The following is a 16,842-nucleotide window of genomic DNA, read 5'->3' on the forward strand; positions in this document are numbered from 1 at the left end:
TTACACCTTCCGTAAAAGAGTAACTGCTGCACACCGTCTTGCACGAATTACACCTTCCGTAAAAGATTAACTGCTGCACACCGTCTTGCACGAATTGCAGCTTCCGTACGAGAGAAACTGCTGCACACCGTCTTGCACGAATTACACCTTCCGTAAAAGAGTAACTGCTGCACACCGTCTTGCACGAATTACACCTTCCGTACGAGAGAAACTGCTGCACACTGTCTTCCACGAATTACACCTTCCGTAAAAGAGTAACTGCTGCACACTGTCTTGCACGAATTACACCTTCCGTACGAGAGAAACTGCTGCACACCGTCTTGCACGAATTACACCTTCCGTACGAGAGAAACTGCTGCACACCGTCTTGCCCGAATTACACCTTCCGTAAAAGATTAACTGCTGCACACCGTCTTGCACGAATTACACCTTCCGTACGAGAGAAACTGCTGCACACCGTCTTGCACGAATTACACCTTCCGTAAAAGAGTAACTGCTGCACACCGTCTTGCACGAATTACACCTTCCGTACGAGAGAAACTGCTGCACACTGTCTTGCACGAATTACACCTTCCGTAAAAGAGTAACTGCTGCACACCGTCTTGCACGAATTACACCTTCCGTACGAGAGAAACTGCTGCACACCGTCTTGCACGAATTACACCTTCCGTAAAAGAGTAACTGCTGCACACCGTCTTGCACGAATTACACCTTCCGTACGAGAGAAACTGCTGCACACTGTCTTGCACGAATTACACCTTCCGTAAAAGAGTAACTGCTGCACACCGTCTTGCACGAATTACACCTTCCGTACGAGAGAAACTGCTGCACACCGTCTTGCACGAATTACACCTTCCATAAAAGATTAACTGCTGCACACCGTCTTGCACGAATTACACCTTCCGTACGAGAGAAACTGCTGCACACCGTCTTGCACGAATTACACCTTCCGTAAAAGAGTAACTGCTGCACACCGTCTTGCACGAATTACACCTTCCGTACGAGAGAAACTGCTGCACACTGTCTTGCACGAATTACACCTTCCGTAAAAGAGTAACTGCTGCACACCGTCTTGCACGAATTACACCTTCCGTACGAGAGAAACTGCTGCACACCGTCTTGCACGAATTACACCTTCCGTAAAAGATTAACTGCTGCACACCGTCTTGCACGAATCACACCTTCCGTAAGAGAGTAACTGCTGCACACTGTCTTGGTTGAAGCGCAGAGTTTCATAGCAGTGAAGGAAATCTGGTGCCAGTGTCTATGGGAGCTGTACCACATGGCGCTTCTGCCGGCGCGGCAATGATGGATGCTGAGTCATCGTTACCAGCGTGACAATGAATATTAATTTGAATCGCCTCGTGAGGTGCGCATTGTGCCACTCTTTTATCCGAAAACAAAGAAGCCAGGACACGTAAACAAACTAAGCCACAGCTACATTGGGCGCTGCAAACACCAGGACTATGAAAGTCCATGTACTATCAAATCAATGAAGTAGCCAATCCTGTAATATTTCCATGCTGGTTGTGCGATCGCAAAGCAATTGGCCCCTCGATACAATGTCCCACCGGACACAACGCGTCACCACTTGCACCACGAAATGTCACACCACGGTTCAGGCAAAACATCGCTTTAGGTCCTAGCAGGTTCTTAAAATTTACACTCATCACTGAGACTGTCGCGCCTGTGTCCACAAGTGCCATAGTAACCACTCCATTAACAACTACATGAACTCTGTTCTTCAACATAAACGCTGGCGGGGGCATATCTGTATATTGCGCCTGTGATCTCGCGGCCTCACCCCCACTGGCCGCACCGACTAGTTTGTTTTCCGGCGGCGATGTCCGTGCGCGTCGCCGTGGCCACGGCAATCGTGGAGCACGTGGAGCTGGTGGTGGCGTCAAACTTCGATCAGAGGCCGGCGAGGAGTAGCGTGACCCGGTAGGTGCACGTGGTTTCCGTGACGTGGCGAGCGGATGGTCGAAAGGTTGGTGAGACATGTGCCAAGACTGTCGCTGTTGTGGGCGGTGGTCACAAAAACGTGCGATGTGACCCGGGACACCACAGTTGTAGCACACAGGAACTGGTCGAGGGGCACGTGGGTGCTCAGAGTAACGGCTCCTCTCGGAAGGCATGGGATAGTGGTGCCGCCCTTCAGGCGCACCGTAGGCAGGCAATGTTGGGAAACCAGGCGGGCGAAAACTTCGTTCGTAATTCGGAGGTGGTTGACGCGGGAATCCAGCCTGCCGTGTGCCTTGATATTCATAAGCGTCTGCTGCGTTGATCGATGGTTGCCATGGTGGAAGAGAAACAGGATTCCGCACACGTTCTGGTCTACCCGGCGCCTCCACCAAACTGTTACGTAACGTGAGGCAACTTAAGGGGGTTTTAAATTGGCACTGAGACCGCGATCACAGTAGAAGCAACGTCGTCTTCCTTCTCTGCCCGCGCTTCCCTTGTTTTTTCTGGTAGTGACACTTCGTATCGATGTATTGAAATTTATCATATAGTTCTCCTAAAAGAATAGAATATTCTTTTTTTGGCGTTTGCACGATGATGTATAAGTTCAACATAGCGTCTGTACCCTTGTCATGTGCCAGAATTCGATACTTACTTTACAACCGTCTTGATTGTGTCGAAGAGCGACTCCAAGAACGCAGCTCTATTGTCGAGTAATCCGATCGCAAAGACCGTGTGTGAGCCTTACCGTGTGTGAGCCTTGGACGCTGTTCTTGATTTGCTGCATGAAGACAAAGAATATGCTTGAGAAAGGGGATGCAAGTTGCGTTTAAAAGGACTACTCTTGAACGCATTTGCGATTCCTTTGCGAGGGGTTCCTAGCTAGAGGGGTCCTGCAATACGTTTTGAGAATGCTCAAAAGAAAGGGGAGAAGGGGGGATCCTTTAAAAGACACTGAAGAGAAACAATAAGTTGTTTTAAATCGATAAACTGCACTCTGAGAACTCTGAGGTTCCAACATTCCAAGTCAAAAATTCCTTATTAGCGGAGAAAAATGAAAGTTGAAGTTTCATTTCTAAATTTCGCGCCAAAATATTGGCGCGCGACGTCAGGAATTACACAATGTATTTTTCGTATTGTTGCGGCTTTGTCGTGATGAAATTTTTTGAAACACTCGTGCGCTATGTCTATGGCATCCACAGATTGCAATGTACTTCAATTTTATCGATTAGAAGCTACGTAGAGCCCAGCAGACGCCTTCATAATTTGACCTCACAGTGTTTGGTGCGGTAATCTCATGGTGGCATTGCCTACCGCAATCTCTTTTCGCGCATTTTCCTGTACATGTCACGCCCATCTCGTGTGCGCTACGTTTTGAGCATGCTATAGAATTATTGGCAAAAGCAGAGACCCACCAGCAAGAAAACTGCTAGAGGCGTATTATATTAGAAGCAACGGGTCGGCTTGTGTGAGTGACACGTCTATTATGCTCTATCAATATGATTTGTTATTCTTCAATGAACTGCTCCCGTGAAGAAATGTCTATGACATCCATTGCAAGCCACTGCGCATGGGTGGTAGTTTACCTGTTTTTCAGCCTTCACCGGCCACAAACAGTTGGTAGTTTAGTGCCCGTCTGTCTCTTTCCTCCCCTATTTTTCATGTTCCCAGTATGTTACCAGTTACGTAATGTTAAGCAAACTAACACACCGACTCGCCAAAAAGCGAGTTCTACTATAGGCTTGCTTCTCACCCGCCTTTCCTTGCCCATGCTCTCCTTCACGCCAAGCTTTGCTTTCGCGAACGGGCTGAGTGCGCATGATGGATGACCACGGATTTATCTCTGCCTTAACAGGGTACCGACGTCAATATTTACAGGTGAGTTCACATTAACATACAAGTCTTCTGCATAAAGGCACGACTCTACGCAGTTGTGAAGCTGTGCAAATACTCGTAAGATATTTTATTTTTAGCATTAAGTTTGTTGTTTCCATGGTACTCTTATTGACGTCGACGCTAGCTTGACGTCAGGCTACAGTACTGATTGCGGTGACTTCACGAAGCTGTCTGGCCAGTGGCGATGACGTCAGGGGTAAGAACTTTCAGTGTGGCCACCAGTCAAGATCGTAAACTCGACTAGAACGTGCCCCCCCCCCCCCCCCCCGAAACTTTTGACTTTTGTTCGCCATGGCATAGAGATCCCGGAAAAAATTTCTGGCTACGCTCCTGCCAACAGTGCGTCACTAATACATTCAAAATGACCGCTTGTGTGTCACCACCACTTTGCTGAGCGGCCGCACAAAGTCAGGATATCTTGCGCGAACATGCCATGAGTAGCTGTAGAGAAATTATATGAAATGGTAACCATGTATGTCAATTGCGAGACAGGTAATGTGTTATACAGTTTGGAAGACCTTTGACCATTTTCTAGGCCTTTCAGAGCTTGTTCATTAATGTGCCGAAAAGAAAAAAAAGAACTGAAGCTTTTGTGCATGATTCCCAACTCCGTTGTTAAAACGAAACGTGTTCCTCTATTCTGTTCTGTTGTGAATTTTGGCGCCAACGATATAGGTTACTTTAGGTTATAGGTTCACATGTCATGCAGCATGCAGGCCGGACTTGACGGGCGTCATATTGCACGGCAGCCAGCACCCACCTGTATAGCTGCCTTCACTGCTTGCACTGCACGCGAGAGGTCGTCGGGTGACGTAACGAGATTGAGCACCCCGTAGTGGCCGATGTTGCCACTCGTCTTCAGCGAGTTCAAAGTCGGCGCAACCGATTTTATCAAGGCTGCCGAGATGTACCTGAAATGGAAGAACTGGTTGAACCCGGGAACGTCACTGCAGACAACGCTTCAGCAAGTAGCGATTAAGAAAGTCAGTTTGGCAGCAAGGGTCTATAGTGCACCGGGGCAATGCAAAGCAGCCATCAAGAGCGGCATTCATGTATAAGTCGTGGCGCGCATGACATGTGTGTCAATATTTTCACGTCACCATGTGCTCCTACCACATAATGCTCCTCACCAGTTTTTTGCGTATATCAAGCGAGCGGAACGACGTCGGTATCGCCATAAGCGTGGCATGTAAATCATGCCATGCAGGACAAGTGCAAGTCATTACTTTTTTATTACCATGCACCTAGCTGTCATATGTTTTCTTCGTGCAGTCGCATCGTGCCGCACCAATTCTGGTGTGTATGAAGCGAACGAATTGGCCGCGGGTTCATCATGAGCGTGTCATGACATTCACGACATACTTGTCATTGTTTCAAGTAGCAACATGTCATATACGTCCCTTATACAGTAACGTCCGAGGGGAAATACCGATTCCATTGTAGATCGAGCGGTTGCAACAACCGTGAGCTCGCGATGAGCATGGCATGCAAGTCATGGTGTACATGGCATGTAAGTCATGGCGTACATGGCATGTACGTCGTAATTTTCATGTTTCCAGCTCTCAATTATGTTCGTTATTACTCACGTGACGGAATGCAAGTTCCGTTGCGTATCCATTAAAACGAATGGCCGCGAGCGCTTTTAGACCACGGCATGTAAATCCTGAATTACATGACATGTGTGTTATGATTTGTGCCTTAAAGGCCAACTCCGGCGATTTTTTGACCATGTCGAGGTAATGATGTTTCTATGTTCCTGAGACACTCTTGTCACGAGCCCAATAGATAAAATGCTCAGGAGATTCGAAAATAATTTTTAATAAGCAAAAATGTGCAATACCGAAACCGAAACCCAACCGAGCGCCCCGTCTGCGTATGACGCACCATTTGGTAGAGCCCGAGGCCATATACTGGTTGCGCCGGCGCGGAGTATGAAAACTGTGAAAGCCAATCCAGCGAAGCACCGGCCAAACACCACAGAGGAAGGAAGAAAGCATTCCCGTGCTATACCCGTACAATTAACGCACATTAAACGCTGTAGCGGCCAAAGTAGCGATGCCATCGGCTGCGTCACTTCCGTTGACATGTCAAGCATGACGTCACAAAGACAGTGTTGCCAATAATTCTGGCAAGTGAGGTGGGCTTTTCGAGGCAATCTTTAAAATTCATTTGCGAACAAACAGTGCATCGCTCAAACCTGCGATTTGGCATAAAGGACTAAAATGTGCAGAGGGATATACCCAGCGAATTTCATTGAAATTTATTGACCTCGAAAAATCGCCGGAGTTGGCCTTCCAGGAGCCACTGAATAAGAAAAACGACTTGGTTTAGATGGACAAATTGCGCTATGAAAACTCTAATGCCATAATTTTCACTGCCATAAGTTCATTATTAGCGGATAAAATCAAGGTTGAAGTTTCATTCTTAAGTTTTACGCTGAAATTGCCGCGCGTATTTTTGCGCATTGGCTGAATAAAGATGTTTCGTATGCTACGCCTCTGGCACCGACAGATGACAATGTACTTCAAGCAGGTAGGACCGTAGACGCCTTCAAAATCTGTGACGTCATGTTGTTCGGCGCAGGATTCTCAAAGGGGCATCTCCACCTGTATTTTTTATGCGCGTTTTCTCGTTTACCCCGCGTATTTTTGCGGCTATAGAGTGGTGTTTTCGGGATTGTGAAATAGTACTTTACCGATACGCAAAAAATCGTTTCTCTCTGTAGTGTGCCGTGAATATTTGTCAGGTATACATGTTTGTCATAAACTCTTGTCATGCCATACGAATTTTGTTATATATCAAGTTAACGAAACGGGTGCAAGAGCGCCAAGACCGTGGCAAGTCATGATTTTTATGATATCAGCTGCAATTTATGTTTTTTATACAGTGGTGTTACACCATGCTAATTTTCGTATAGATCACATTGACCAAACGATCATGACTCAATAGAGCACTGTCATCTGCGGCTAGACAGACAGACGGACTGCTGCGGAGCGCGGGCGTGGCTATGCCTTTTAAAGCCAGCTCTTTGTGGCATATCACGGGTGATATAGAACAAGTCTCTCCCTCGCTAAAACACATTCAAGGAGCACGAACCACATAAGTAAATGTTATATATACAAATAGCTCGCCGTGAGCGCACTTGAAGATGCATGCGTCATACTTCAACACATCACCGTGCGGAGCGAGGAGCCGCAGGTTCGAATCCCCGGCCTTGTGGCCCCAAAAGGTTTTCTTTTGAATAAACGGCATGGCGACGAAGACGTCAAGAACACACCAAAAAAAGACGGGGAGTGCAAACGCGGATGCAAGGAGGAGGTCAGGACACTATAGAAATATAGTGGCTAAGGCACTCTGCTGCTGGAGGCAAAAATGCTGTAAGCCCGTGGGCTCAGATTTGGACGCATTTTAAATAACCCCATGGTTGAAATTTCCGGAGATTTTCACTACAGCGACTCTCATAGTGATGCGGTGGTTTTGGGACGTTAAACCGCACATATCAATCTGGACGCTAGAAATGCTTACTGGCAACCACTTGTGGCGTCCTGACTTATTTCTTTCTGATGTCCGTGATTTTATGCTCTGTCTCTCTGTTAAAATGAATACTTACCAATACTTACCAAAATGAATACTTACCAACTATCAGCTCTCCTTATTTTAACCACACTAAAAGTTCGTCTATCACAACAAATTATCGTTTAACAGGCAATGTAATTGGAGAACGTTCCGTTAATTGGACTTGTTGTTGCTTTGGTAAAGGCAACGTCCGAAGAAAAGTCCGCCTGTATACAAACGTTGGCTCACAGCCCCGCTATGGTGATCTATAGTGGCTGGTGGAGTCAACTGCTGAGCCGCTGGTCGTGGGATCGAATCCCGGCCGCGGCGGAGCCTTCCGTAGGACCGCTTCCGGAGGACGCGGGGCCTTCCGAAGGACCGCTTGGCCAGCAGTCATCTCGGCCGACCACCGCGAGGAAGGGAGGAACTTCACTCAGTGACAGTGAGGACACAGAGCTGTACTCAGCCGCCTCAGCAGACGACTCATCCGACGATAATTTCATTCCCGTCCTGAGCAAGAGGGCGAAGAGGAAGATCGTCAACGCAGCCTCGCACACTTTTGCGAGTACAGTGACTACGAAGTCAAGGCATGAACGCTGGCCACACGTCATCATCTTCGAGCCAGAAGAGTCCTCGGCAAACCTGTGACTGCTGAGCATGCAACCACTCTCCGCTTTTTTGGAACGTGTGGGGCCAAATGAAATCAAGGACATCAGAGTAAATATGCAAAAAAAAAATACTCGCCATAGACGTATTCCATGTGAATGCGCTTGGACCACTCAAATAAGTGACTGAGCTAGGCGGCATCAAAGTGCGCCTTTATACCGATTGACAACACATCCATAGCCGGTGTGATATACGAGGTAGACATTGCGATTTCCGATGCCAACTTGCCCACTATCATTAAACCGGCAAATGAGGGTACTGTCATCACTCAGATATACCGCTTTTGGAAGTCACGCTGTGTGAAACTGGTCTTCAAAGGCGATTGCACACCATCCCATGTCAAAGTCGGACATTTTCGACATCCTGTTCGGCCTCTTGTGCAAAAGCCACTTCAATGCCACCAGTGCTTTAAACTAGGCCACGTCAAGGGCGTGTGCCCGAACTCGCTACGGTTCCCCCGGTGTGCAGAACCCCATTCGGAAGATGCGTGTCAATCCACATTTCTTAAATGCGGTAACTGTAATGGCTCACACACTGCCTCATCTCAAGACAGCCCTCGAATTCAAAAGGAGCGCGCGGTGCTTAAGCAAATGGTCAGAGGCAATTCGACCCACAGGGATGCTGCCGAAACAGTCCGGCGTCGGCGACATAGTTCGACCTCAAAGACTGCACAAGCTCGAAACGACAGTGCCACTTCTACTGGTGCAGCATTAGGTCAAGCCGCAACAGGACCGACAAATTCAAAGAAGACTGCGGGGAGAAATATTGCTAAAGAGGAATGGTCTACTCTTCCAAGTCGTCCGCTAACCATGGAACGTCAGAAGACCACGCCCACTCAGGGTTTTTCACCAACCACTGATGAAACACATAAGAAAGATGGCAAAATCATAAACATGCTTCGTTCTCTCATGAATGCCATTCGATAGATCTTGTTGGACATGGGGACAACGTCAGCTTGAAGCGCTCTCAAAGTGCTGGACGCCTCACGCCCAGTACTTGAATCGCTCGAGTAGAAATATGGCTAACTATCGCCATCATTTCTGAGAAGTCAAGGAAGCATCCATCACTCAGGGGAACGCCAGTGGACTAAAACCGCGTCTTTTCGGACTTTCGTCAGTAAGTGCGCGTGAACGTGTTCGAAGCCATCGGCATTTGTGAGCCCAACGCGTGTGCGTGCTCTCCTCTCTCTCGCGTTTTCCATCTTTCAAACTCCCAAGTCCCTTTCCCCAATGTAGGGTAGCATACCGGTCGTTCCAGACTGGTCAACATCCATGCCTTTCATTTCCCTCTTGTTCTTCCCTTCTTCTCCACTACCACGTCTCTAATGATTATATGGTGGTTTGGGTGCGTTAAATCCCAATTATTATTATTATTATTATTATTATTATTATTATTATTATTATTATTATTATTATTATTATTATAGGAAACGTTGGTTCCTACAATACTACTTGTTCTACGGCCTGTTCATCACTCCTAGCTTCACATCTGTACTATACTGCCTTGTTTAGGTTCTTATAGTTAAGGTGTGTCCTACCGGTGGTCGAAGGATGCTCCCGGCTTGATGTTCTTATAGTCTTTAGCCTTGACCTGGAACGTTTGCCAACTGCTGTTGACTCTGGCACCGTGCAAGTTGTTCCCAATGACGACCACGTCGGTGTAGTACAGGTAGTGGCAGATCTTGTCGGGAGGGTACGAGTTGGCCATGACAGCCGAGTAGCCCACCGTGCATAGAAGCTCCCGGTCTGAACGTTAAAGAAAAAAAAATAAAAAGGTACGTACGAATGATTAAGTTCTTTTATCTTCGGCCAAATTCGCAAAACCTCTTTTTCGTAAGCGTGTTTTTCTATTGTTCAACCGACTTCGCTAATGATGTCTCCACATCGTGAATGACTGAAGTGTTTCCTTATGGTAATTATTATCGTAATACGTTTTCACAAATGTGGGCCCCGGTTACTAAGTCGTAATAAATGCAAGCCCTAAAGTACGTCATTCTAAGCCGAATGAGAGCAACGGGATCACAGGGGTTCTTCCTTTGAGGGAGCAATCGCATTGCCACTCCGAATGCTCCCCTAAAAGGAACAATGATTTTCGTGATTTTCATGTTACTGCGTGGCGTTCAAGTTCGTCATACGCTCAACTGACGTAATACCAATTTTGGTGGATATCAAGCTGGCCAACCGCCCGTGCGCCCACCATGATCACGGCATGTAAATCATGCTGTACACAAAATGCATTCTGTGATATTCATGTTGTTACTACCTGTCGTCCATGTATGCAGTCACCTCACGCAATACCGATTTGGTAAACATTAAACTATACCCAACCAAGAATTTGATCCAGTGTTTTTGTAAAACCAGCTTCTCATCAATAATTAATACTTGTTCATATTGGGGACCTATCAAAATTGACCAATGCCGGAACGGGAACGCAACATAGAAAAATGTTTTTGTGCGTTCCGCCCGACTGCCCATTCATCTATCCGTCGTACCTTGAAATATATCTATCTATTTCAAGGCCCAAAATTAAGGTGAATTCGGTATTTCTTTGCTGTCTTCGTAAATACGTTTTCTGTGGGGACGTACATTTTAAAGTGATTATAGATATCAATTACAAGAGTTGAAGCACAAATGAAGTGGATTAGCTTGTTCATTAGAGAAGATAGACATTAAGGACATATTGGAGAATCGGAGCTCCTAGAGCAAATCGCCGCTTTGTGATTTCCAAAATGGGACCACTGGTGATTTCTTCTGTGCAATGAAACTCGACCGGTTTCACCGGCGCGATCGTTCAGACTTGGCAAGTGTTGTAATATCAACCATCCGCTTCTCGCTTTACCACTCAAATAATTATTGTACGTTACTAACGATTGATCCTTGTGTTCTGTACATTTTGTGTTGTATTGCAGTTTTCGTATTCTGCCTCCAGTACAGCGACAGCCCTTAAAGGCTGCATTATGTTTAAATAAATAAATAAATAAATAAATAAATAAATAAATAAATAAATAAATAATAAAAATCACCACTTCGCGTTGTGCTTGGGAGGTCTGTACTTGCAATTGTGGCACTGTGAATGCTCGTGGCAGAAGAACGAAGGCAAAAGAACTTACGCCATCTTTATAAAAATGAATATTGATTAACTGTTGAGAAATGATTAAAGAATAGTTGAAGCAATGACTACAAAACGAAATTTTTGTTGTTTTTAGTAAAAAAAATGCATGTTGAATAACTCATCAATTTTTTTCTTGACATTATACTAAACAGTGGTGGCGTTCAATACCGGCCAGTGCATATATATGAAGGTTGGTGGGAAACTTATTACAGGTAATACCACGAGCACTCCCATGATCATGTGCCCCACCACGGTGGTCAAGTGGCTAAGGTACTCGGCTGCTGACCCGCAGGTCGTGGGATCAAATCCCGGCTGTGGCAGCTGCATTTCCGATGGAGGCGGAAATGTTGTAGGCCCGTGTACTCGAATTTGGGTGCATGTTAATGAACCCCAGGTGGTCGAAATTTCCGGAGCTCTCCACTACGGCGTCTCTCATAATCATATGGTGGTTTTGGGATGTTAAACTCCACAAATCATCAATCCCATGATCATGTAAGAAACCGACACACCTGCGATACAGTATGTTTATTCGCTTTTTTTCTGTGGCAGGCATACATGACATTTCATTTCCAGCAAACAACAAATACCCTGGCTTACAACTAACACAATCGAGACTACGGATCCGTCGTGTCTCAGTGAAAACCTCTATCGTCGATGCTACAGTACATGAACATGTGCGTTTGGACGTCGATATAATCGGCACACCCAGACACGCTGTCCTTTCTACTCAGTGCGCGAAGCGGGCTTAATTAAGTGGCTCCGAAGTTACCACCACATTTAGCTGCTGAGCTCGTGTGCCCATGCATTTAATTTCCTGTGCGGCGCGGCTAAAGGTGAAGCTTGTTTGCACGCCCTACCCAATGAAGCGGACGGGGAAGCTCAGTTGGTCGAACATCGGACGCGTAATTCACAAGTGGTGTGTACGGATCCCACCGTTGAAAAGAATGATTTTAGGAGCGAAGCTCATCCTTGTCTAACCTTGTCCCGCGTCAAGTGTAACTGGCAGTATTTCCGGAACAGTGTGATAGATGGCGCTGTCTCATAGAAGTACATACAAATCGCAGTTAAGTGTCGATATTCTAGATGGCGCTGTACCGCTACTCTTTGATTGGCTGCTGCGCGGGCTTTGCCTAAATGCGCGGGAAACGAGTGTCTCTCTCTCCTGGATCGTCGCCGTACCTTTCAGATCGTTCGTGGGGCATAGACAAAGCGGAGTGGCTGATGCAGAGAGCCGCGACGGCTCGTGCTCGTCGCCAGACACAGACAGACGGACGGACAGACGCACGGATGGATGAACGCTTGGATGGACGGACAGACGAACGCTTCGCCCCACTCAACATTCACTCCGTGGGTATGCCGTGATTTTTAAACATTTCAAGTAAACACGACCATCGAGATCGAAATGCCGTCATGATCAACAATGCCGTTCGTGGTAGGGGTACGAGCCGCCAAGTGCCCCCATACAATTAAAATAAACGGAAAACAATCCCTGCTTCTCTACGGGCCTTTCGGCCTCATCGTTCGCCGTAAAGCCAACATTCAGGTCTGTTCGTCATCCACAAAACCTGTTTGTCCGCTCTAAGTGTGTTCGCCAACACCACTTACGTTGCGTGCTCTCGCCACTCTTACCATTCGCGCAATGAAGTGGAGAGGACAGCTGATGAACATAGCATGGCGAATGAAAGAACGAAATCAGAGAGGTCCATTTCCAATCATCAAACGATTGTAACTCCGCTAGTACAGCGCCGCTTCGAAAAGTTTTCACAGCCATAGACTTTCCTAAAATTAACTAGAGGGGACTCTGGAGCTGCAATCGCTAAGCCACCACGGTAATGATGGGTAGTACACACATTTGCCTAGTCTCCCTGCTTGCGGGATTCGGAAGCTCTTATGACTTTGCTTATTGCGGTTCTCTGGTTTTGTTTCGCATAAAAGAAGAGACCGCTGTGAACCTCATGAGCCGATTTCAATCGGTGAGCCTAAAAGGTTAAGGTCGCGAAGCGTAACTGCGGAAAATTGGCCGATTGTCGTCTCGTGACAAAGCAGCTTTATGCCACGCAAAGCCCAAGGGAGCCGAGAAAAACGAAGATTAGACAAATTTGTGTACTACTCATCATTCGCATGATGGCTTTAGCGCCATGCGTTGACGCTCTCATGAACACTAACGCCAGTTTTCTCTAGTGTGCTTACAGAAAAATCTATGCTCACTGCTACGCATTCGTTGTAGACTCCAGCACAGCTGTAACACCACGACTATATTTGAATGTCTGGTTGGTTTAGTCGCACTGTTGCTGCAGGCAAAAAAAAAAAACTTGAGAACCACTCGGTACGGAGTTAACGAAAGGTTTTTATCGCATTCTTCCCTAATCCGAATACCAGATGAATCGGCTTACATTTGGGTAGCTGCGTCGTCGTCGTTGTCGTCGTCGTTGTGGTCGTTGTTGAAGTCGTTGTAGTCGTTGTAGTCGTCGTTGTTGTAGTTGTCGTCCTTGCCGTAGTCGTACTTGTCGTAGTCGTACTTCTTGTAGTCGTTGTCCTTGTTGTTGTACTTGTAGTCGTCGCCCTAGGCGTCCTTCTTGTAGTCGTCGCCCTAGGCGTCCTTGTAGTCGTTGCCCTAGGCGTCCTTGTTGTGGTCATCACCACTGGAAGCGGAAAGAAATTACGAGCGCGTTATTTCTGAATAGCAACATTTTCTATCTATCTATCTATCTATCTATCTATCTATCTATCTATCTATCTATCTATCTATCTATCTATCTATCTATCTATCTATCTATCTATCTATCTATCTATCTATCTATCTATCTATCTATCTATCTATATGTCTGTCTGTCTGTCTGTCTGTCTGTCTGTCTGTCTGTCTGTCTGTCTGTCTATCTATCTATCTATCTATCTATCTATCTATCTATCTATCTATCTATCTATCTATCTATCTATCTATCTATCTATCTATCTATCTCTATCTATCTATCTCTATCTATCTATCTATCTATCTATCTATCTATCTATCTATCTATCTATCTATCTATCTATCTATCTATCTATCTATCTATCTATCTATCTATCTATCTATCTATCTATCTATCTATCTATCTATCTATCTATCTATCTATCTATCTATCTATCTATCTATCTATCTATCTATCTATCTGTCTGTCTGTCTGTCTGTCTGTCTGTCTGTCTGTCTGTCTGTCTGTCTGTCTGTCTGTCTGTCTGTCTGTCTGTCTGTCTGTCTGTCTGTCTGTCTGTCTGTCTGTCTGTCTGTCTGTCTGTCTGTCTGTCTGTCTGTCTGTCTGTCTGTCTGTCTGTCTGTCTGTCTGTCTGTCTGTCTGTCTGTCTGTCTGTCTGTCTGTCTGTCTGTCTGTCTGTCTGTCTGTCTGTCTGTCTGTCTGTCTGTCTGTCTGTCTGTCTGTCTGTCTGTCTGTCTGTCTGTAGTACCATCATCATCGCCATCATTTCTTAATCACTGCGCCGCGCCTCTCGCGCAGCTGATGCTAGCTCGAGCTGCGCGAGGTTTAGAACGAGCTGACACGCCTGGCGTGGCGGGCGCTGGTAGCCGACGTGGCTCCGCTTCAGGCCTGGAATAAAGTGGCGAGATCGGCATGGCCCCATCGGCTGCCTTCGACGCCGTCTCACGTCTCTCTTCTCATAGCCGCTACATTGGTGACCCGGAGAACACGCCCTTCGCCGAGCGGCCCGCTGCCATGTTCCCACAACTCTGCCCGCCAGTGCCGCCGTTCCAATCGACCTACCCCAAGGTATGGTTTATGCAGCTCGACGCCGTTCTTGCGGTGAATGGCATCACGGACCAGCTGCTGATGCACGCCATTCTTCTCGACGCCCTTCCGGTAGAGTTGCGCCATCTCTCTGGCACTTCAACCTCCAGCCAGCAGCCTTACGATGACTTCTGCTCGGCGGTGATTGCCAGACATGGCCTCACATACCGTCCGCTTCCGTTTACCCGCACCAGGCAGGTTTCCCAGGCGTCGCAGAGCAAGGTACGAACCGGTCCGCAGCCCTCCATTGACCGCTACCTCGGTACCCCGGCTTCGACTACTTCTACACCTGATCCGGTCGCAGAAACATCCACTCCTGCACCTGATCACGACCGCGAGGTAGAAGACTCCCCCACTGCGACTGACCTTCCCTCCGAGAGGTACATTCCCTCAGAGCCCCCGTGCGGAGCTTCATCACACGTGTCTGCCACCTGCACGTCTTCCGTGAAATTTACGGCACGTCACACCATGGCCCTACCCGACTCCACGACGGCTACCTGGCCGCACGCCTCGGAGTCTGGCGCTGACGTCCATCCGCCTGCTATTCACCTCCCGGTCGCGGAACCTTCACCATCCCCAATGTACGAAAGAAACTCTCTACCAGCCACAACGCTCTGCGCGTCCTGCCAGCCGCGACCAGCATCGTCCTCGCAGTTTCCCGCAGCTGAGGTTGAGGCCGCCAGCCATCAACCACGGCCAGGCTTCCAAGACGCTGCGACTGTGACTGACGCGCTTGAGGACGACGTGCCCGGTCCGTTTCGGACGGGGCTCACCAGGCATGCAGCGCCTGCGGTGGGGCAGTCTGGGGGGTGTTTGCTGGAGGCGGCCATCAATTGTGCAGACCTGCACGCCGGCCCTCCGGACTGCACGCGGACTGCCGGAGGTCATTGCACGAGCACAGGTGTCCCGTCCAGTGCTCCGGGCGAGCCCACGCTGGCTGGGTTCCACCACCGCCATTCCCCGGAGCCTTTGCCTCCGGACGGCAACGGCCAGACGTGTGTCCACAATGCCAGCTCGTGTGTCACAACCGCGACGGCGCTCATGCCTCATGCGTGTCTGCCACCCGTTGCCCTACGTCGGCGACGACGGCGTGCTTGGCGTCACACATTGCGGCAACTTTTGGGCCGCCCTGCTGCGCGGCCACGGGTTGCGGTCACGGCCCTGAAGACGGCGCAGGCGCCTACTCGGCCTGTCCGACGCGGTGTCCCACCACTGGTCGTGTGCCCGACTGCCCACCGCGCACTTGGTGGTATTGTTGGGACACGTTCCTGCAAGCGTCGGCACGTCTGTCTATGCCGGCACGTCAGACGCCGCTCGACTTTGAGGTCTGTGTTACGTCGACCCCAATGTCAGGGCCCACACTGCCGGCCCTCTGCCGACGTTGGCAGCATGACCTCGCGACACACGGTCCACTCTCGGCCTGTCCGGCCAGGTCACCGTGAGACCCGCTTGTCGGCTACCACAGCGACCCGGCACTTCCTCCTCGTCCCTTGCGCTTCTTCCAGAGTCGCCCACCAGAGACCCGCTGCTTACCGATGGCCCATCAACGTTGACAACCTAGACTTTCCAAATGAACAGTTTATGGATTGTCGTTCATGTATATAGCTTTTGTCACTATTTTTTTCTTTTTTTCATATGCCTTCGAATCGCGCAAAGCGCTAGGGGGGGAGCCCTGTAGTACCATCATCATCGCCATCATTTCTTAATCACTGCGCCGCGCCTCTCGCGCAGCTGATGCTAGCTCGAGCTGCGCGAGGTTTAGAACGAGCTGACACGCCTGGCGTGGCGGACGCTGGTAGCCGATGTAGCTCCGCTTCAGGCCTGGAATAAAGTAGCGAGATCGGCACGGCCCCATCGGCCGCCTTCGACGCCGTCT

The 16,842-nt window shown here is 48.3% G+C and overlaps 1 protein-coding gene across 1 annotated transcript in view; it reads right to left on the minus strand.

Annotated features, from left to right (window-relative positions):
- The window catches only part of LOC142766114 (uncharacterized), a 34,307-nt gene that overhangs the window by 15,969 nt on the left and 1,496 nt on the right, over positions 1-16,842 (minus strand). The window contains exons 2-6 of the mRNA XM_075867963.1: positions 13,584-13,832; positions 9,617-9,824; positions 4,619-4,769; positions 2,711-2,743; positions 1,805-1,908 (exon numbers count right to left, since the gene is read on the minus strand). Coding sequence (XP_075724078.1) covers positions 1,805-1,908; positions 2,711-2,743; positions 4,619-4,769; positions 9,617-9,824; positions 13,584-13,827 — 740 coding nt within the window. The 5' untranslated portion in view covers positions 13,828-13,832. The remainder of the gene's footprint in view (positions 1-1,804; positions 1,909-2,710; positions 2,744-4,618; positions 4,770-9,616; positions 9,825-13,583; positions 13,833-16,842) is intronic.

This window comes from Rhipicephalus microplus, chromosome 6, assembly GCF_043290135.1.
Source record: "Rhipicephalus microplus isolate Deutch F79 chromosome 6, USDA_Rmic, whole genome shotgun sequence".
Lineage (NCBI taxonomy): Eukaryota > Metazoa > Arthropoda > Arachnida > Ixodida > Ixodidae > Rhipicephalus > Rhipicephalus microplus.